Source organism: Sapajus apella, unplaced genomic scaffold (assembly GCF_009761245.1).
Source record: "Sapajus apella isolate SASKATOON/1434 unplaced genomic scaffold, GSC_monkey_1.0 scaffold55, whole genome shotgun sequence".
NCBI classification, from domain to species: Eukaryota; Metazoa; Chordata; class Mammalia; order Primates; family Cebidae; genus Sapajus; species Sapajus apella.
In genome coordinates, this window is record NW_022436995.1 from 3,478,883 (window position 1) to 3,501,148 (window position 22,266).

Below are 22,266 nucleotides of genomic sequence, written 5' to 3' on the forward strand. Positions count from 1 at the left end.
GGAGACCAGATTTCACAACTGTCTGGAGCCAAGCCACAGACTCAGGCACCCGGGATTCCCAGGCAGAGATCTCAAACCAGGTCCAAAATTATGGTTCAGTCATCTAAAGACCTGTGTTAAGTATCAGGGCTTAGTGAAGGATATCAAATTAGAATGAGATTATTTTTCTTTTTCTAGTCCTCACCAACCTTTCAGTAATACTGTTCAGTTTTTGAATTTGAGCTAATATATGTATATGATACACAATTCAAAAGAAACAAGAAATGCATATAATAAAAATTAAGTGTCTTTCCCCCTCATCCCCTGTCCCCTAAATTATTATTAGCTTTTTCTATGTTCTTTCAGGAATTTTTCATACACATGCCAGCAGTGTTTCCACTTGCCTTGTCATTTTCCCCCCTAATTTAACAATGTATCTTGGGGAAAGTTTGACATCAGAATGTATAGGAAGGCTTTATTATTTTTAATAACAGTATCATATTCTATGGATTTATGTATCTAATTCCCTAAAGTTTGACAATTAAGTTGCTAGTATATAATGTTGCAGTGATAACCCTTGTTAAATATATATGTATGTAGTATAAATGACAGTATACACACATCCAAACATTATGCAAGTATGAATACACTGAAATGAAACTGTGGTCAGAATCTATGTGCATTAGTCCTAATTGATATTTCCAAATTGACAACAATTTTTTTTTTTTTTTTTTTGAGACGGAGTTTCGCTCTTGTGACCCGGGCTGGAGTGCAATGGCGCGATCTAGGCTCACCGCAACCTCCGCCTCCTGGGTTCAGACAATTCTCCTGCCTCAGCCTCCTGAGTAGTTGGAATTACAGGCACGCACCACCATGCCCAGCTAATGTTTTTTGTATTTTTAGTAGAGACGGGGTTTCACCTTGTTGACCAGGATGGCCTCGATCTCTTGACCTCGTGATCCACCCGCCTCGGCCTCCCAAAGTGCTGGGATTACAGGCTTGAGCCACCGCGCCCGGCAACAACAAATTTAAAAATGTGTGCTTTCATCAGCAAATTTTGTGTTTAGGTTTTCCCTTACATACTTACTGATAGAATATATTATCAATTACTTTTTATCTCTGCAATGTAATATTTTTTAAGTCTCTATTTTCCATTTTTATCGAGCTTATTAATAAGTGTCAGGTTAAGCTAGTTTTGGTTTAAGAGACATTCGAGTGTGGGTATTTCTGTCTATTCATATTCTTAGACCATGTTTCTCTTGCACTGTACTTTTTCTTGTAATATGCTGTGCTTTTCTTTTGTTGAAAACATTACCTCTTTTACTTGGATATAAGCTGTAAATATTTTATATATTATTTTCCAGTTTGACATGTGCCTTTAATGTAATTCAGGATTTTCCCTAGACTTATTTTCAATTATTATTATTACTTAATGTATTCAAACATACTAGTTTTTTATTTATGGCTTCAGAGTTTCCTGTCATCCTTCAAAAGGCTTCCCTCCTCTGTGATTTTTTTTTAAATCATGTTTTCCTCTAGTATTTTCATTTCCTTTTTTATGCTTAACTTTAGATCTCTCCCAAATAGACAAACACACCCCCCCACACACCCATCCCTGCTACACACACACTTTTTCTTTTTTAAAATTTCAAATGACATGCCCCCCGCCACTGCTCCGAAATATGGCTTTATTAGACAACTGGCCCTGGTATTTAATTGCTCACAATAAAAAGGACTAGGGAATAGTTATTCTAAATGAAAAGACTTACTTTTTTTATTGCTTTTAGAGATGGGATCTTGGTTTATTTCCCAGGCTGGAGTGCAGTGGCACACGCATAGCTGTCTACCACCGTGAATTCCTGAGCTCAGGAGATCCTCCTGCCTCAGCCTCCTACTTTTGTTCTTTTTTTTTTTTTTAATAAGATACTATCAGACATTGATCTATCTCATTACACAAAAAAGCAAGTTAATTCTTCTGCACAATTCATTAAATATTTTATAATCCATGTTATAGTGGGTATAGCAGGAAGCTACTATGTTCAAGGTTAAACTTTGAATATGTGTTTTACTATGATTAAAAATAGCATTTTCTAGATATTTAGCTTGCAGTGTTTTAAAATATTTTCCAGACTAAATCTCCAACTGTGGAGATTTGTGGAGAGCTCTATTGGACAGAATTCTGGAGGCTCTATCACCTGTTCATCTGCATGCTACAGTTAATCCAATGTTACTTTTTCATGTTCATATTATCCTGAAAAATTATAAACCTACTACAAAGTAAGGGAATGGTTTAGTAAGCCCATACACACTATCACACAGCTTCAAAAAATGATAATTTGCCATTCATAGTTCCCCTATCCTCCCTCTCATCTTTAAATAATTTATTTTTATTTTATTGGAGTGTATTAAATTCCAGACATATTCTCTGCAAATACTTCAGTACGAGTCTCTAACAAATAAGCACATTTTTAAAACCACCATAATACCATTTTTAAACCTTGTAAAATTAACTAAAAATAATATATTATATAAGGTATATATAATAAAATATATAATTAACATATTACATAAGGTATATAATATATAAAATATATAATGTAAAATTACCAAGTTGTTTTCAATATAAAATATATACTATGAAATATTAATTTAATGTAATACAAAATAATCAATATACTTTAATATAATACAATCAAGTTGTAGTCCTCTATTGTCTCAAAATAGCTTTTTCAGTGTTTTCTTTCCCTAGAACCTGGAAAAGGTTTATCCATTGCACAAGGATGACATGACCATAAGTATCTTAATTAATCTATAAAATTCACCCCTCTCCCCCAATCCCATGTTAGCTACTAGGTGATCTGTCCTACAGATTTTCCTACATTATGTACTTTAGTGATTGTATTCTGATGCCAATTAATACATTTCTCTAGCCAGATATTTTCCAGAATTTGTAATTCATTCTAGAGAATTGTATTTATTCTCATTTTTAAAATGTAAACAAAGCATGCATAAATCATGGATAGGTAGCACTGTAGTGTTTAGTGCTTATCAAGAGGTACGTAGAGGCATATACTATTTTGTTGTACCAGTCTAAGTTAGGTTAGGACTTATCAGAGGATTTAGGTATTGTCATACGGATCCATCCGTTTTTAATCTCCTCAAAATATTTCAACTAATGATTTTAGCAATCATTGATGATCACTGCATAAGTCTATTGTTTTTTAGGTGTTGTAAAATGCTGATTTTTGAATTCTGTAATTTCTTCAGTCTGTGTTAACTGAAAATCATCTCTAAAGAAGACACTTTTGGCTGGGCACAGTGACACATCAGTAATCCCAGCACTTTGGAAGGCCTAGGCTAGTGGATCACCTGAGGTCAGGAGCTCGAGACAAGCCTGGCCAACATGGCAAAACCCCGTCACTAAAAATACAAAAATTTGCTGGGCGTGGTGGCGGGCACCTGTAGTCCCAGCTACTCTGGAGGCTGAGGCACAAGAATCACTTGAACCCAGGAGGTGGAGGTTGCAGAGCCAAGATAGCACCACTGCACTCCAGCCTCGGTGACAGAGCAAGACTCTATGTCCAAAAAAAAAAAAGACATTTTCTTTAAGTATTTGAATACTTTGAAATGTGTGTTTAGAAAAGCCAGGGAAATGCTAGGCTCTCTATTATAATTTTTCAGAAAAATAAAGATATGCAGAAGCAAATTCTAAAGATGGCCATTCATCCTTTTTTGTTGTTGTTGTTTTCATGGGCTGGTGTCATCATATACTAACAGATACTGATATATTTGACATGAATGCAGTCACCTGAGGTTCATGCAACTTTCCATGAAGTAGTACTAAGTAAATATTTGACCTGAAGAACTAGAAATTCCCAGTGAAATGTTCATTGACAGATACTTATAGAAATTCAAACAGATATTCTGTTCTATACAACCTATCATCTTTTTAAAAATGTAAAATACATGTGAATATTAAAAATGGACTAGCTGGGTGTGGTGGCTTGTGCTCGTAATCCCAGCTACTCAGGAGGCTAAGGTAGAAGGATTGCTTGAGCCCAGGAGTTCAGGCTGCTATGAACTATGATCATGCACTGCACTCCAGCCTGAGCAAGAGATAAAAGATCCCGTCTTTAAAAACTAAATAAATAAAAATACATTTTTTTAAAAATGAAAAGGCAGTGAAAATGTCTATTGTTCCAGCGTACATTCCAAAAATCTCTTTAGTGATGAAGTCACCACATATCAAAGGTCTTTGTTTCATTATTATGCTTCTGACTATCAGTTTTGGGCAAAATTGAATGCTTCTTTTAAATTCACAGATTGTGGTAACAGAGAAAGGAAAGAGAAGCGAGGGTTAGGGAAAGAAATAGAAAGTAAAAGAGAGGGAAATATATTGAGAGAAAAGGCAGTAAGTTGGTAGATGAGGACAGAAGTTCACAAAGAATGAATGGAATTTAAATCAGTCCTCTATTTCCAAGAAAAGTAAACTGAGATTTGGAAGGGGAGAGCATGAATATTAGCATGTTATTCTGATAAGATGCTTCACTCAACTGTATTTTTTGCTATTTAATGCAATAAAAGTTTTAATTTTAATATTTTGTTGATAGGGCATACTTTGTGTGTATTTTGCATGTCACCTAGAACATTATACATATGTTTTCTTCATGCAACTGCAGTGAATTTAGGAGTAAACATTACATGAATGCCATTTTGTTACATTCGATGCAAGTTACAAAAGCAAGCAGGTAAACTGTACATAAAATTCCAAAGACAGAAATAATTTTGCGTTATGGCATAAATTTAAATCTTTTTGATGCTAGATGCTTGTCATTGTCAAATTCTCAAACCCCATTTTCAGGTAAATATACTTCTGTTTTTGCTGTCTCTTAAGAAATGATGAGAATTCTGTAGTGCTATTTTTTCAAAAATAATAATATAAATTAACCATCAGCTTTCCTTTCTATAGCTGTCATTTTAATAAATAAACAGCAAGACAGTGAAAAAAATGTTATAGTTACTTGGCTGTGCTTTTGATGGGTGACAATAATAAACTCTGAACAAGTCAAGTAAGATCACTTCAGTCCACAGAGCTGAAAAGTATGTAATTCCTAAAAGGGGGGCAGAATGTGTATAAATGTGTGAAGACACAGAGCAGTAGAGTGGCAGCAGTGTGAGGTCAGCACTTTGGTAGCCACCTGGTAATCTAGCCTCTGTCTCCAACAATCTAGGTGGCCTTGGTCTCTTCACTTAACTTTTCTAGTCTTCGTTTGCATGTTCATGAAATGCAGAGGAAGAAAATAAGATAAAATCATAGTTTCATCAAAATTATTTTTCTAATAAAATACAATAAGGAGCACCCATCCTAAAGAACTTAAAGGAGATAAGACTAACCTCAGAGAGGACACTTATGATTAATTAAGTACAACAACTTGGAGTAGAGACATGCAAAGTCAGCTTAATGAAGCCAAATTGTTAATGCATCTCTGGAACTTGAGTGTAATGTGACTGAATGTATTAATATTAATATGGCTAAAGAAATAATGCGTCAATCACAACAGTAATTGGTCAGCCCTGGGAATGGAAAAACACACTTGTGGGAGGACAACTTGGCAAGTAGTACCTATTTGAGAACTGTCTGAGAGAGAAGCTCGTTGCTATTGGACTCAAGCCTGTGGTTTTCTATTCCATAGTAGGTACGATGGTCTCCAGGTATCCGAGCTGAAAGTTTTGCTTGTCAACCTGATTACTATTTGGCTACCTGATTGACTTGCATGCTGGAAGAGTGATCCTGTTAGACAGGAACCATGTCCAATCAATTTGCCATTCAAAGATAAAAAATTGGCATTTTAACTATATTTAACTTTATTTGTAGCTTGCCTACATAGATTTATAAGTGAAAAAATATGCTGTAATCTACAGTTATGTTTCTCATTGTTTTGCACCCAACCTCATTTTTGGATTGTTCATACATATGTCAGCATTTATCAGTTTGGAAAATGCCAACCCATCCCCAATCTGCTTCCATTATACTAACAAAACCATATTTATGAACATGTAAAATGAATATTAGAACCTGGAGTGGCCTTATTTTCCCAAGGTGAATGCCCTCCTGTGGATAACTGCCTAAGAAGCAAGTCAGCATTACCCAGATGGTATCTCTGACTGTCTGCCTGTACTTCGGCAGCTACCGACTTAGCTTATCTATATGTCTAACAGTATATTAAAATGTACTTTTTAGTTTAATCCACGAACGTACCAAATCACTACAGAGGTGGACTAGAATGCTTAGCAATGTTCAGACTGATAAACATAATGTTAGTGTGTCATCACAATATTGGGACATTTACTAATTCTGTTAACTAACATATTGGCCAAGTCGATATGTCGCTCTCCAGAGAGGGCATCTAAAGATGTGTTACAGAAGTTTACACTTCATAGAATACCCAACTGATGGATCACCCATGCATCCTATTTCATGCATCCAAATTCCCTCTGCCAATAAAGGAATTAAATTTACCCTTTGGGCTTTTTGGGTGGTGCCAAACAGTGACAATATCCCCTCAACGCTTCTAGCAAAATTAACTCTGGCTGGCTAGTTTTCAATATGAAGTTGAATGTTTTAGCATTTACTTTTTGTAACTCTGTTTTGTTTTCTACTAAATTGATTTTTTTCCTTTTTCTGACAAAAACAAAGGTTTCATCATCTCTGCATTATTAAGACATATGATTCTAACTTTTTGGTTTGGTTTAAGCAATATATTTATAAGCAGTAAATTTAGAGGTATTTGTCTAAAAATTTAGTATTTTGTGAATATGTTCCAATGGCTTGAAATCCCAATATCCCCATTATATCTGTACTTAAAACTGTGTGTTGTTGTCAAAAGTGATGCAGAGGGCTTAAAGTTAGAATTTTCTCTGACTGAATGGTTTTAGTCACTTCATATTATTGAGTTCCATTTCCCAGTGTCTTTAAGTCCTAGCTGGGTAGTAAAATAAGAAGACAAATTAAGTCTTCTAAGCCATCAAGGGAGCATTTAATACATTCCTACAGGCATTGAGGTATACGGCTTCCAACAGTGCATCATGGACATAACTGAATTGGAAGATTTCCTTATTAAAAGCTTAATTCTTAGAGGTAAACAGCATAAGCACAGGCAAATACAATTTAGTATTTTCCAAAAGCAGCATAATTAATTAAAATACTAAAATAACCAAATTCACAGGGCTAGAGAGTAAAGAAAGTAGAATTTAAAAGCATGCCGTTTGACTCCAAAGTAATAATGCCTGTCATATTCACTCATTAAATAAATATTTGAGAACTTCTGCATGTGAAGTTTTTATGTTTAGGGTCCTATATGTGTCTGCATGTGTGTGTGCATGCGGGGGGGGGGGGAGAGAGAGAGAGAGATAGAGAGAGAGATCTCCTAATTTTTACGGGTTGTTTTACATATTTGTGGAGTACAGGTGATGTTTTGATACAAGCATACAGTGTGTACTAATCAAATCTGGGTAATTGGAAGTACCTATCATCTCATTTATCATTTTTTTAAGTTAGGAACATTCCAAATCTACTGTTTGAATTGTTTTGAGATGTACAATAGATTAATGTGAACCACAGTTACCTATTGTGCTACCAAACACTAGATCTTATTCCTTCTATCAAACTGTATTTTTGACACACTAACCAAACCCTCTTTATCTCGCCTCCCCATTACCCTTTCTGGCCTTTGGTAACCTCCATTCTATTCACTGCCTCCATGAGGTTAGTTTTTTTCTTTTTCTTTTTTTTTTTTTTTTAGCTCCCAGATGTGAGGATATGTAACATCTGTCTGTCTGTGCCTGGTTTATTTCACTTAACATAATGACTCCAATCCCATCCAAGGTATAGCAAATTATGTGACTTCATTCCTTTTTGTGTGGTGGAATAACATTCCATTGTGTGTTTATACACCACATGTTCATTATCTATTCATCCACCAGTGGACACTTCGGTTGACTCTACGTCTTGGCTATTGTGAACGGTGCTGCAATGGGTCTCATATATTTTATCATCCAGGGCAGGATAAAATTCACTTTTTGAAATAGAAAGAGGATGCTATTGAAAAGTATAGTAGAACAACAGCCACAAACCAGGACTATATCAGCATATCATGATGTATATATATTTACACTCTACTATCATCGAAAATGAGAATGCAAAATGAAGTCCCTGTTATCTAGGAATTTATAGTTCCCTGAAAAACAGATATTCTGAAAATAATTTGATTATTCTATTTTATAATTCTACCATAATTATTATTATCCAGAGTTTTAAGTCTTTCCCTGTATGGCTTTATTTGATCATTAAAGAACTTTACTATATCATTACTATAACTATTCTCACGTTGTATGTGAGGAAAACAAGTAAACAATTAACCAAATTCACAGGGCTAGAAAGTGGAGACAGCAGAACTAAAAACCATGCCGTTTGACTCCAAAGCCTAAAATCTCACTCACTCCCCAAAGCAGCATCCTACGATATATTTTAGTAGGGAAGTGGCCAGGTATTCTGTGACCACATGGAAGAAGCACTTAGCCAGGCCTCTTAAACCAACCAAAGCTTTTGGGAAGAGGTGACAAATAAGGTTTTTACCTGGCCAAGAGGAAGGGCTGGGAACAAGTGGAAGGGACAACAAACAGTCAGTAGGAAAAGCACTGTCACTTCCTTCAATATTAATCATGCAGAGCAGTCATACTTATCATGTTCCCTTTATTAATATTTTTATCAACAAATAGTTGAAATATATAAATTATATATTTAGGGCATACAATGTGATGTTTTGATATGTGTACACCTTGTAAAGGGGTAAAATCAAGTTAATATATCCATCACTTCACATAGTTTTCACATAAGATCTATCCCCTGCCAGGTGTGGTGGCTCACACCTGTAATCCTAGCACTTTGGGAGGCTGAGGTGGGTGCATCACCAGAGGTCAGGAGCTCAAAATCACCCTGGCCATCATGGTGAAACCCTATCTTTAAAAAATAAAAATAAAAAATAAATCTATCCCCTTAGCAATTTTCAAGTATACACCATATTATTATTAATTGCAGTCACAATACTGTACAATAAACCCTTTAAAGGTAGCCCTGGAATTTGTTTAGTAATAATATGGATTATCTAATTTAACTGAATAAATAACACGTGTTACAGGTTGATTATGTGCCCCCAAAAGATGCAATGAAGTCCTAATTCTTAGTTATCGCAGAATGTGATATTATTTGGAAATAGAGTGTTGCAGGTGTAACTAGTCAAAATGAAGATATCAGAATAGGGCGAACCCTTAATCCAATCCACCAGCGTCATTACAAGAAGATGAAAACCCCATGTGAAGACACGCATGAGTCGACAGAGGTAGAGACTGAGGTGACGCAGCTGAAGGCCACGAGATACCTAGGATTGCCAGTTATCACCAGAAGCTAGGAAGAGGCAAGAAAGGTTTTTACCCAGAATCCCAGAGGAACGATGGCCCTCCTGATGCTGTAATTTTAGAATTCTAGCCTCCAAATGGTAAAGGAATAAATTTCTGTTTTAAGCACTTTCTTTGTGATACTTTCTTGGGGTAGTCCAAGGAAAGTAATACAATGCAGTATTATGCAATTCAGGCACTTGCCCAATTTTGAAATTTAAGAACCATTTAGATTCATAGTGGATGTTAGCTGACATAAAATTTACATATCTCATGAAATGTGTTTATATTCATTCTGCATAGTAACAGACATCATGCTTTTGTGCTATTTTAGAAAATACTTTTCAAAATGATCTGTAAGTTTGATTACCTACATACATTTTCTTGAAGACACCACAAAGTGTTACTCAAAATGGTGAGTTGTTCTGATTATATATCATAACAACACAAAAGAATCAAGTAAATTTGATACCATATTGCAGACCCAGATGCACAAAATTTTAATAAGGGATTTCTATGAAACCTATCAGCAAAGGCACTAATTAACTAAGGATGTTGTTCTGCTCAAGCTCATCCAACATTGTTTAGTGATTTCTGCCAAAGGCAAGTAAGTAAACAAGGGGCCCAGTCGTAGAGGATAATGTTTTCTCATGTACAACAAGAAGCAGAAAAAGGAAGAAATCAATGTTTGCTGATGGAAAAGGATAAAACTGCCAGGAAAATAAATGTTATTTTTAGTTTTTTGTTAAGACCTTGGCATTAAAAGGAAGTCAAAATAAAAGAGTAACAATTCCTTAAAAAAGAATTGATTGAATCAGTCTTAATAACTGTTTTTTTTTTATTTTTTGGTTCTAGAAATACATTTTATAAGCACTTTCCTTGTGTAGTATAAGTTAACTTTTTCAGATCATGGAAAGATTGTTATTCCTTATTGATTTTGTTTGAAGCATCTTGCAGCTTCTCAGAAAATGGCTGTGATGAGCCTCATTTAAAATAAATGTATCGTATTTACAACCAGAACTTGTATAGATTATCAATTACCATTGATGGCATAATCCTTAACATAGAAGTAGATAGGCAGTATTTTCTGTAGTTGTAAGTGAAATTACTAAACTTAAGTCTGAAACCTCCTTTAAAGCCATTTTAATGAGTGTTTTATTAGATTTGAAAACTCAAGTAAATTAATTGTCTTAATTGGCATCTTTAATGTGCTAACCAAAAGTGAAAAGGATGAATTGTGTGCAAGAGGATCACAAGGAGTTTGCTACTATATTTATTTCACACTCATGCTACCTTTTAAAAATAGTAGGGGTGGATATTACAAATAATTCATACTTTCTGTACTCATACATACACACACACACAAACACACACTCATACTTAAAGCATATACATTCATACTTAAAGCATATACATAATACAGACTCAGAAACTAGATCAATTAATTTGATTATTATTTTATGGTTTAAAAAAAAAACTCTCTTCAGCCTATGCTAAAGTTGGCTAATCTAAGGGAAAAATATATTGTGAAATATCTACCATTTAGTGATCTTCCTACTTAAATAATACATTTCTGAATTATGTCAATAATCTTCTAATAATAAAAATACAAAATCCAATTCATCAATGTTCATGTAATCGTTCAGAATTTCCACATTAAGGAAATTGCAACTGCTTTCCTTAAAACGATATATTTATAACTATGGACAATGCAATCAATGGATTCTCAATTCTATGTTGACAGACAGTATTTCTATCTTCTTGAAATGGACTGATAATCTTCAAATACTTATTTCATATCAACTCTGGTGGTAAAACAATGGTTCTGATCTTATGCTTCTACCTATATATTTTTCATTAAAATATATAGATTTCACAAGGAGACATCTAATTTCAAAATTTCAAATTTTGTATACCTAATTATTTTGATTCTGAGTTTTGAGATCCATTTTCTGAGCTCCCATATTATCCAATTTTGACCATCAGAGAATGTGAGTGGCAAACTTGTTAGGACCAAACAAATCCTTACTCTGTATTTATATCATAAATCTCTATCACACAAAATTCCTTGTTCACCAACTTGCAAACTTAAAATACTTAGATTTAGTTCAAGTAAAAGACATTCCTCTTTAAGAGATGAGAAAACAAACAAAGAAAATATAGCCTATACTGCTATGCTCTCAATGTCTGTGTCCCGCCCCAGATTCATTCATATTTTGGAATCCTATTCCTCAGTAGGATGGCATTAGTACATATGGCCTTTGGGATGTGATTAGGTTATGAGGGTAAAAACCTCATGAATGGGATTAGTGTCCTTATAAAAGAGACCCCAGAGAGGTCGTGCACCCTCTCTGCCAAATAAGACTACAATTTAAAGGAGAACAAGTATGAGAAAGCAAGCCCTCACCATACATGGAATCAGCAGGTGCCTCAATCCTGGATTTTTCAGACCCCAGAACTGTGAAAAATAAATTTCTATTGTTTATAAGCCACCCAGTTTATGTTATTTTGTTATAGCAGTCTAAATAGACTTAGAAATATATTCATTCTAATTACGTTACATAAAAGTCTTAGAAATAAAAATGAAATTTCGCTAAACATTATACCCTGGCTATGACTTATGGCTTTTCTTTACAAGTCTTTAAGAAAAATAAAAGTATAATAATTCTGAATCATAAGGAACACAGGTCAGCGGCAAGGAAGAAGGTACCAGGTTTACATGTATAGCTACATTTCTTATTGAGCTGGAGTCCAGAAGATTTGCAGTGTCTTATTCTTCTGGCTCAGAAAAGGAAATGTGAGATAAAATTCTATAAAAATGTAGTTTATTTTGGGAGAAAATCCCAGGGAAACCAAGTAGGGGATTTAGAACAGTAACACAAAGAATGAGGAAAAACCAATATAAGAAAGTGTGGTTCTTTTGGTCACTGCTGAGAGTAACAGGCTCCATTCTACTGGGAATCTCTGAGGACACATGTAGAACGTGACCCAGAATTGCCTGACCAAAGGACAACAAAGAGAGCATGTATCAACTAAAGTCTACTTTTAATTAACCAAACAGATGCTTTCCAAATAGCAATTAGTATTTTACTGCAGGAAGTTGAGACTTGTTCTAAAATCCAAAGTTCTATGCTGTGATTCTCTTGTCAAATTTTTTTTTTTTTTTTTTTTTTGAGACGGAGTTTCGCTCTTGTTACCCAGGCTGGAGTGCAATGGCGCGATCTCGGCTCACCGCAACCTCCGCCTCCTGGGTTCAGGCAATTCTCCTGCCTCAGCCTCCTGACTAGCTGGGATTACAGGCACACGCCACCATGCCCAGCTAATTGTTTGTATTTTTAGTAGAGACGGGGTTTCACCGTGTTGACCAGGATGGTCTCGATCTTTTGACCTCGTGATCCACCCGCCTCGGCCTCCCAAAGTGCTGGGATTACAGGCTTGAGCCACCACGCCCGGCCTCTCTTCTCAAATTTAATGAAGAATCTACACAGCACTTTATTATCATCATTATTATAGTTGAAGTTCTGGGGTACATGTGCAGAATGTGCAGGTTTATTACATAGTTATACAGTGCCATGGTGGTTTGCTGCATCCTTCACCTGGTCATCTGCATTAGGTATTTCTCCTAATGCTATCCCTCTCCTAGACCCCCCCACTCCAGACAGGCCCCGATGTGTGATATTCCCCTCCCTGTGTCCAATTGTTCTCATTGTTCAACTTCCACTAATGAGTGAGAACATACAGTGTTTGGTTCTGTTCTTGTGTTAGTGTGCTGAGAAGATGGTTTCCAGTTTCATCTACATCCCTGCAAAGGACATGAACTCATCCTTTTTGATGGCTGCATAGTATTCCATGGGATATATGTGCCACATTTTCTTTATCCAGTCTATCATTGATGGGCATTTGGGTTGCTTCCAAGTCTTTGCTATTGTGAACAGCACTGCAATAAACATGCATGTGTCTTTATAACAGAATTATTTATAATCCTTTGGTGTACACCCAGTAATGGGATTGCTGGGTCAAATGGAATTTCTATTTCTAGATCCTTGAGGAATTGCAACACTGTCTTCCACAATGATTGAACTAATTTACATTCCCACCAACAGTGTAAAAGTGATATCTATATTGAGTCTGTTAGTGAAGTGTTACTACTAAACTTCTGCCATTTCTGAAAATAGCAGAATCAGACCATTGATTTTAGAGATCCTTCTTCTATGGTAGCATCTCCTGCTATACCCTGGGCTACAGAGGACAGTCACGCTGAGCTTCTCAAAGATGCCAGTGTCCATAAGACTAGTGTATTTCTCACAGTGAATGCCTTTTGGGAACTCTCTAAAAACGAGTCTCATATAATAAATATGTGCTAACATTCCCACCTCCCTGAGCCTTCTAAGTTTTAATACTCTGTGAAGTTAGCTCCTATATCTCTATCTCACTTACTCTAAGTCCTCATGATATCTAAATTTCAAAGGACTATCATAACAGCGTATTAGACCTAGCTCCAGATATTCTTACTTATAATTAACCCAAGTCATGGAAGAGTGCTTTGTCCTTAAATTCTTCTTAGCCCAGTATCATCACAATCCAGACCCACATTACAGCTAACTCAAAGCCCAATAGTCAAAGCCAGGTATATAGAGGAGACAATTTCAATGGGACAGGAACCAATACTCTACCCTACTTTCTTGAGTTAAATGTAAGTATACAATGGTAATAGTAGTAGCTTAGAATTATTAAGTTTATAAAATAAATTATTAGTTGGTATCAACAACAATCACGAATACGATTATGATTTACTAAGCATTTATATTGTGCTAGGCACTCTGTTAAATGATCTACATGTATTATTAACTACACTGACTAATGTTTTTTGAGACAGTATCTGGAATGAATGAGATGTTTTAGATTGCTCATAAAATTAAACAAAAGATGAATTCTGAGAGAATAGACGGGTAAATCTTCTAATGAAAAATAGCTGTTTTCCTGAGAATTTTAATGAAATTTCTAAAAATCATTGGTTGATGCTGATACACTGAGAGTAAAATATATTAGCAATTTAGAAGTATGTTAAAGGGTTGACTCCAGAAAGCCTTTCTTATTCTATATAAAAATCAATGGAAACAAAACTATTTGAAGTCTATAAGAAAGATTGTAAATGCTTCCTCCTAAACAAACTATGCTAAATACATTTACCCATGTAACCATGAACTTTATAAAGATGTACATCACCTGGGGATGGGAGCAGGTGTATAGGGCAGGAGTAGAAATTGTGAAAGCAGCCATTGATATGACATTTTTTTTTTGAAACAGGTTTTTGCTCTTTTGCCCAGGCAAGATCAGGGTTCAGTACAGCCTTGACCTCCCCAGGCTCAAGCAATCCTCCCATCTCAGCATCCCTCCCAAGTAGCTGGAACTACAGGCAAACATCAGCACACCTGGCTAATTTCTTTATTTCTCTGTAAACACGAGGTTTTGCCATATTGCCCAGCTGGTCTTGAACTCCTGAGCTCAAGCAGTCGGCCTACCTTGGCCTCCCAAAGTCCTGGGATTACAGTCCTGAGCCACCAGACCCAGATAATGTGGAATTTTTTAAAAATAAATGTCTGGATGCTTATCATAAACATTTTCCAAAAAAATATTTGAAAAAATATTAGTTCTTTTAGTTAGAAACTCTCTAACATGCTATAGCAGACAGATTCAGTCTAGATATGTTTATCACAGATAAAAAAAGCAAATTATATTAATTTTATAAAACACAAGAAAGAATTAATGTAATATTGGATTATAGCAGAAACTAAACCTGCCCACGTTAATTGGACATAAATCCAAAAACCTAGTATGTTTCTTATTCAAGTGCATGCATTCACATTTTGTAAAAAATTTAATAGACTAAATCAGAAAAAAGTATAGAAATATGAATCAAGATACATGAAATATCTACAAAGAATAATATACATAGCACTAATGGTTTCAAACCGAAGAACTGGGTACTAACATTTGCCAAGATTTTTATCAGGGTAAGATTACCATTTCAGAATCTGCATAGAAGATTAACAAGGACAAAATCATCAATAACTCTGCAACAGCCTTGGTAGTTAAAAATGCATTTATATAACAATCAAATGACTGAATACATTCCACCATAAAATTGAAAAATGGCCCAGCCTAATATTTTTATGCAAAAAGCAAATGCTCATTAAGGTTAAGGTGTAATAAACTAGTAGACAATTTTAATGCTTCCTAGTGTTTGGGATTTACATAATTATTTTTAAAGAGTGGCTTTCAAAAATATTTTAGTGACAAAAAATATTATTCAAATGAAATATTATCCGGAAAGCCAGCATATAAAAAGAAGCAAAGCAGAGCTGCTTTGGTTGATGCACATTTTTTTTGTTTTGTTTTTGAAAGAAGGTCAGTATCTTCCAACCTTGCAATATGCATATCTATGCTTATTATTAAAAGAAATTCAAAGACCCACATAGTATACTGTTACAGTTTTACTGTATTGCTACCTGAGAAGTCTGAAATATTAAAATTTCAAATGTTCAATATTCCTACTGAGAACTTCCTTTTAAAAGCTGGTCATGCTTTCTACATATGACTTCATTACAAGAATAATGCAATGTAACTAAAATCTCAACGTTTATTTGAGTGGAGAACATGAAAATCAAAATTTTCTAATTCATAGGGTAGATAAAAAATGTTTGAGGTCAATTGTGGAAATATTTTAAAACAACTATAAAGGAATGATCTGCTCATTTATATATCAAAATGTATTATAGGCTGAGTGCGGTGGCTCACGGCCTAATCCTAGCACTTTGGGAGGCTGAGGTGGGCAGATCGCCTGAGGTCAGGTGAGTTTGAGAGCAGCCTGGCCAACATGGAGAAACCCTGTCACTATTACAAATACAAAAATTAGCTGGGGTAGTGGTGTGTGCCTGTAATCCCAGCTACTTGGGAGACTGAGTCAGGAGAATCACTTGAACCAGAGAGGCAGAAGTTGCAGTGAGCCGAGATAGTGCCACTAAATGCCAGCCTGGATGACAGAGAGTCTCTCTCTCTCTCTCTGTCTCTCTCTTTCTGTCTCTATCGCTCTGTGTGTGTGTGTGTGTGTGTGTGTGTGTATGTATGCTGTAGAATGGAATTGTTACATAAATGAATAACAGAAAGGCACAGACTAATATAATTTTGTTAATGCTAAAAATAGTATTTCAAAGCTGGCCAGTGGAATACTGACCATACTGTTTGTATAAGGGCAAGAGAGAGAAGAAAGAGACAGAGAAAACATTAGACTAACACTTCACACTAAGGACAAAACAATTTCCTCATGATTAAATTGTAAAATATATAAATGACTATAAGCTGTCAGAAAAAAAAATCTTAAATAAGGAAATCTTGCTAAAGTAGCTACAAAATTCAGAAGCCAAAAACGAATCATCTTAAAAAAAAAAAAAAAAACTGGGAACAAAAGTGTCTTAAACAATCTTAAAACACAAGTAACACCATGGGAGGTGCAACTGGCAACATGTTTATCAGCAATTGAATTAATTTATGTAGTATATTTGTCTTCACAAGTCTACAAGATGATCAGCATACTAGTAAGAAAAGAGAAGATAAGAGCAACCAGTAAACAGAGATGTACAAATGACTGATAAACATGTGGGAAAATGTTCAAACTGGCTAGTGATTTAAAATGCAAATTGAAACTGCAATCGAGTGTAATTTACTTTCTTACATCAAATCGACCAAAAAAAAAAAAAAAAATACACTCCCGTTAAGAAAGCAAGTAAAAGGTCCTGTTCTACTTTGGCTAAATAATTCCATTTTAAGGAAGGAAGCTATGCTACAGCAATGCTACCACACATTTCACAAAGATGCACACACACACAACACAAACATATACCCTACAAGTATTTATTGGATTGTTTGTAACAGTGGTATAGGCTGTTACAAACAGCCTATAACATATTTTGATATATAAATGAGTGGTAAAGGGGTTTCTAATGTGAAGACATATGAGAAAATAATTATATCTAAGGAAATGCATTCAACAAGAATTGAAAGGTGATATGCCAAACTAATATCTGCTTCTAGGAAAGAGGGCAGGCAGCAGGGAGAAGAGAAATATTTATGTTAAATATCCTACTGTTTAAATCATTTACAAGATGACTATATTTATAATGTATTTAAATTATTGATGTGACAATTTTGAGAGAGAAAGGAAGAAGAGGAAGGTAGGAAGGCAGGAAGGAAGAGAGGAGGGAAGAAGGAAGGAGGGGAGGGGAAGGAAGGGAAGGGGATGTGGGGAGGGAAGGGGATGTGAGGAGGGAAGGGAAGGGGATGGAAAGGGGGGAAGGGGGAAGGAAAAGGAAGAGAGGGAAAGCGGGGAAGGAAGGAAGGGAGGGAAAGAAAGAGGGTAGCGGAATCCTAAACTGTAGACATCTAGAGCTTGTACTAGACTGTTAGATTTACTGAGGAATCCTTTCTTTCTTTCTCACTTCTTCATGTATCTTGTTAATAAACCCTCATTAAATGAGGTAGTCTGAACATAGTTCTATTCCTTGCAAGCTAAGAAAGCTAATTAACAGAGATGTATAGGTTATGCAGAGCATTAAAACACAGCAAATGCTAAAATTGATTTAAATGCATCTAATTTAAAGCAGGACAGAGGAATCCTTTTATAAAACCTATTTATTTTCCTGCCTACACACTCAACTCTAGATCTTAGAGTTGATGCTCCCAAATTACTGAAAAATAATAAAGCCAACATGTTTCTATTACATGCTGACATGCTTAGGTACCAAGACTGTGTATGTATATTTGTATGTTTATACACACAGAATATATATGTGTGTGTGTGTGTGTGTGTGTGTATATATATCCATAATAAAAATTTAACTCTCAAAAGGATTCTATAAGATAACTATCATCTCTAATATACAAATAAAGGAAACTGAGGCACAGAAAGCTGGGGGATTAAGGAACTTTTCCAAGGTCACACTGTTAGTCCTGGTGGAGCCAGGATTTTATCCAGACAATCTGATTCTAGCATCATGCTCTTAACCATTGCATCATACTGACCTCTCCTTCACTTGTTTTATTTTCTCTGAACACATAAATACCCTCGGGTCACTACCCATCACTAAACAATATATCATTAAAAAAATTAAAGAGGCTAGAAAAAATACTCTTTAGAATACTTTTGGAAATAAACAATCTTTATGATTCTTACTGCTTCAGGAAAAGGCAACAGATTAAGAAATGTGCTGATGAGTGAATGAAGAACCTCTGTCTTCCTGCCCACTGCATTTCCAGCTATCATGATACTCAGATTAGACAAGCAAGAAAGTCATTCCAGCTTTCTGATATCAGCCAAGAAAAATCATCCTCAGGACCAGTTGCCAACAGCATGCCCTTTAGTCTGTGGACTGTATGCCAAGCCCCAGCTGTTCTGTCAGCCTTTGTTGACAATGAAGAGGCCTAGATAATTTTTCAACTGGCGTTATAAGCTGAAACGGATTCACCTGCAAACACCTTAATTACCTCTACAAAAAAAAAAAAATATTGAAACCAAAACAATACATTTTTTTTAGGGCCAAAACACATTGAAATGGTTCCAAAAAATGGAATTGTTAAGGAAAAAAAATCAATGATCTACTCTTTTATTTCAGAACTTAGTTGGGTTTGCCTGGAGGTCAAAGATTGTGCTACTGATTGTGAATGATAAAAGGGAAAATATATGGAGAAAATGGAAAATTTCCAATATTAAAGAGACAGGAGGATGGAGAGAGAGGCAGCAGAGCAACACCTGGGGTGAGTTAGAAACAGGGATAAGAAGTTGCATTTTAAAATACGACTTGGAGTTCAGAAGGTGTCAGTTTAGTACACTCAGTGTGGGACTAATGGGAGCCTTGATGAGTCTTCTCTTGCCATAAATTGCCTCTCATAAAGCTCTTTAAGGCTTCTTTTACATGTGTTTGGACCCTCTTGTTTAGATTCAAACTTTTGATTCTGAAATTTCTATTCCACATCTACAAAATAAAAATTATAATAAAATTCTAACAATACTGTATTTTGAGTTAATCTTAAGTCTATCGTTTAAATTTTTGGTAATATTATTTTCACTGGACTTCCATTGTTTTCTGTATAAATTTTAAAATGAAAATACTTTACATATCTATTTCCCTGTTTGAAAATTTAATAATTATCAGTCATCAGTCTGTCCTTGTATGTTGTCTTTTGGAATCATTTTTTTCTGTCAAGCCAAATTATCCAGGTTCAAATTGTATATATGTAAATTTCATGAATAGAATTTTATTAATCTATTTTCAGTTAATAGCAAATGTTATAATTTGAAATTTTAGTTACCATGAGTTTTCCTTTTTCAACAATTTTTAATAATTATTCTTTCTAGATTACTTTTGTTTTTTTTTTTCTTTTCATTTTACCAACAGCACGAGTTTTATTGAACATACTTTACCATTTCTGTTTTAGCCAAGGTCTTATGTATTTAATGCTTCATTCTGTGACTCTTCATATTCCTATTTTTTTCATTTCAGGGTCAAAATGCTAAATCAAAAGATCCTTGAGTTAAGGATCCTTCAGTAAAAGTTAAGAATTACAGAAGTAAAAAACAGGGTTAAAATGGTGAGTTCATAAAATCTCCACATTACTCTTTACTTTTTCCTCTGTAGTTTTGTTAGCTGGATTTTTTTTTTCCTGTAAGACCAATACTTAAAATATCTAACTTTGTCTGCTAAATAAGACTTCTTCTCCTACCATAGTGCTTGTGTTAATTACAAATATGAATTTTGAGGTAGTCAGGTTATTGACAATAAGAATGATCAATTACTGAGTAAAACATTCCAATATTCTGCATTCAAATTAGGTTTTTGCATCATATATATGTAAAGCCTAAATCTATGATCTTCTATGTAACTGTTTCGTTTGTTTCTACAAGTTTTTTGTCCTGTTTTTGGGATCTGTTTGTTTTGCTCTTGTTTATCTGTTTGAGACAGGGTCTCTCTCTGTTGCCCAGACTGGAATGTGCTGGTGCAACTATGACTCGATGCAGCCTTAACCTTCTGGGCATAAGGGATTCTCCCATGTCAGCCTCCAGAGCAGCTGAGACTACGCCTGGCTAATTAAAAAAAATTTTTTTTGTAGAGACACAGTCCTCCTTTTACCCAGGCTGGTCTCCAACTCCTGGCCTCAAGATATCTCCATGACTCAGCCTTGCAAAGTGCTGAGGTTATAAGTGTAAGCCACCTTACCTGGGCTTTCTTTATATATCATTGTAATTTTAGTGCCCTTTTAAAGTCTCCATTTTTATTGTTTCATTAAATTAGCTGAAGAAAGCTATAGCTGATGATTCTGAAGGCCTGAGTGCATACAGAATCTGTGACTGTTTTTCAAGGTTTTCTATGAATAAAATGACTAGGAGTAAGAAAAGTACCCGTGACCTCATGCATCACATTCTTCAGAACAAATACCTCTCAGTTGCAATTATGTCATCATGAAATCATGTTCCACATTTTAAAATAAACTCATTGCCACATGAATTGTTATCCTACTGAGATATTTTTGTAGCTGTCTGTTTAACAGCTTCCTTAGAAGTGTCTTCTACATTTCTCACGATATCAAAACAAAAATTTCTTTTTTCATGTTATACACAGGAATAGCTCAAGTTTGAATGTTCTGAATTCCCCAGTCTCGTCCAGCATTGCACATATATTTGCACTTGAGTTACACACACACACACACACACACACACACACACACACAGTTTTAGCTAAATATTCTAAAATATACACTTGTTGACTTCCGAGAAAAGTCAGAATGTTTTCTCCAGCGTCACAGTTCGGGACTCACCTGTGGACGTGGATGTCCTGTCACTAGACAAGTCAATTCTAGGGTTTCTCCTTCCCGGATAGTGTAGACCCTTTCAGAGTAGCGCTCCTCTTCAATGTTACAGGCCAAGCCTGAGTGCACAATACGAACTGTGGGAGGCGCTGTCGAGTCAGGAAGAAGAGAGACAAAATACATGAAAAGGTAAGTAAATGATCTCATGAACCATCTTGACTATAGAAGCAGCTCTTATTAGCCTTCACCATAGTCAGATTAGTCAGATTCATCAGTCTTAACACCTCCCCAAGGCATTAAAGATTTTGCTGGAAGAAATCTTCAAATCTATCTAGCAGTGACCAATACATTTGCAGGGGAACAAGTTAGTGGGAGAACATTGATGCCTCAGGGAAGTACCATCAATACAAGACCACAAGATAAAATTTGATTGTTAAAATGTGAGAAGACCCCTTCCTTTCTGAGTTCAAACTTTAATAAGGAATATTGTACCAAAAATGTGTAGTGCAAAAGAAAGAAGACAACTGGAAGAGAAAAAGAAATTTGAATTGAAGGCATTGACATTTATCTATTAATTACTTAAGTCATGTAGCCCAAAAGTTAAACTCATGAATAAGATGATCTGGTTTTCAGGAAGTGAAAACCAACTTAATTTACAATACTTATAGACACCTGTATTGATGTAAACAAAGTATGATTCTGGATTCAGCCATTGAAGAAGGCAATAAACCAGTGTTGCCTGGATCTAAAATTCTGATTCAAAAGAAATTTCATTAACATAAAGCTGCCCAAATTTCTAAATATAATTTTCTCCTACTTCAGTGCCACGGGGCCAATTAAATTTAACTAACATTCCTTGACTTACATATCCTAGGAAACAACTGCATGGAAACTCTGTGAGTCATGAGAAGTACTTAGCTAATAAGATATGGTGCTTGCTATCAAGTAAATTATTGACAGCTACTAGCTTCAAAT

At 35.2% G+C, this 22,266-nt stretch overlaps 1 protein-coding gene across 3 annotated transcripts in view; it reads right to left on the reverse strand.

Annotated features, from left to right (window-relative positions):
• The window catches only part of MDGA2 (MAM domain containing glycosylphosphatidylinositol anchor 2), an 863,364-nt gene that overhangs the window by 451,847 nt on the left and 389,251 nt on the right, over positions 1-22,266 (reverse strand). For 2 of the 3 annotated variants that reach the window (XM_032244515.1, XM_032244514.1), the window contains exon 2: positions 21,301-21,440. In XM_032244515.1, the coding sequence (XP_032100406.1) occupies positions 21,301-21,440 (140 nt within the window). Of the gene's footprint in view, positions 1-21,300; positions 21,443-22,266 lie in introns of those variants that run through there. The other variant, XM_032244516.1, reaches the window with a different exon arrangement.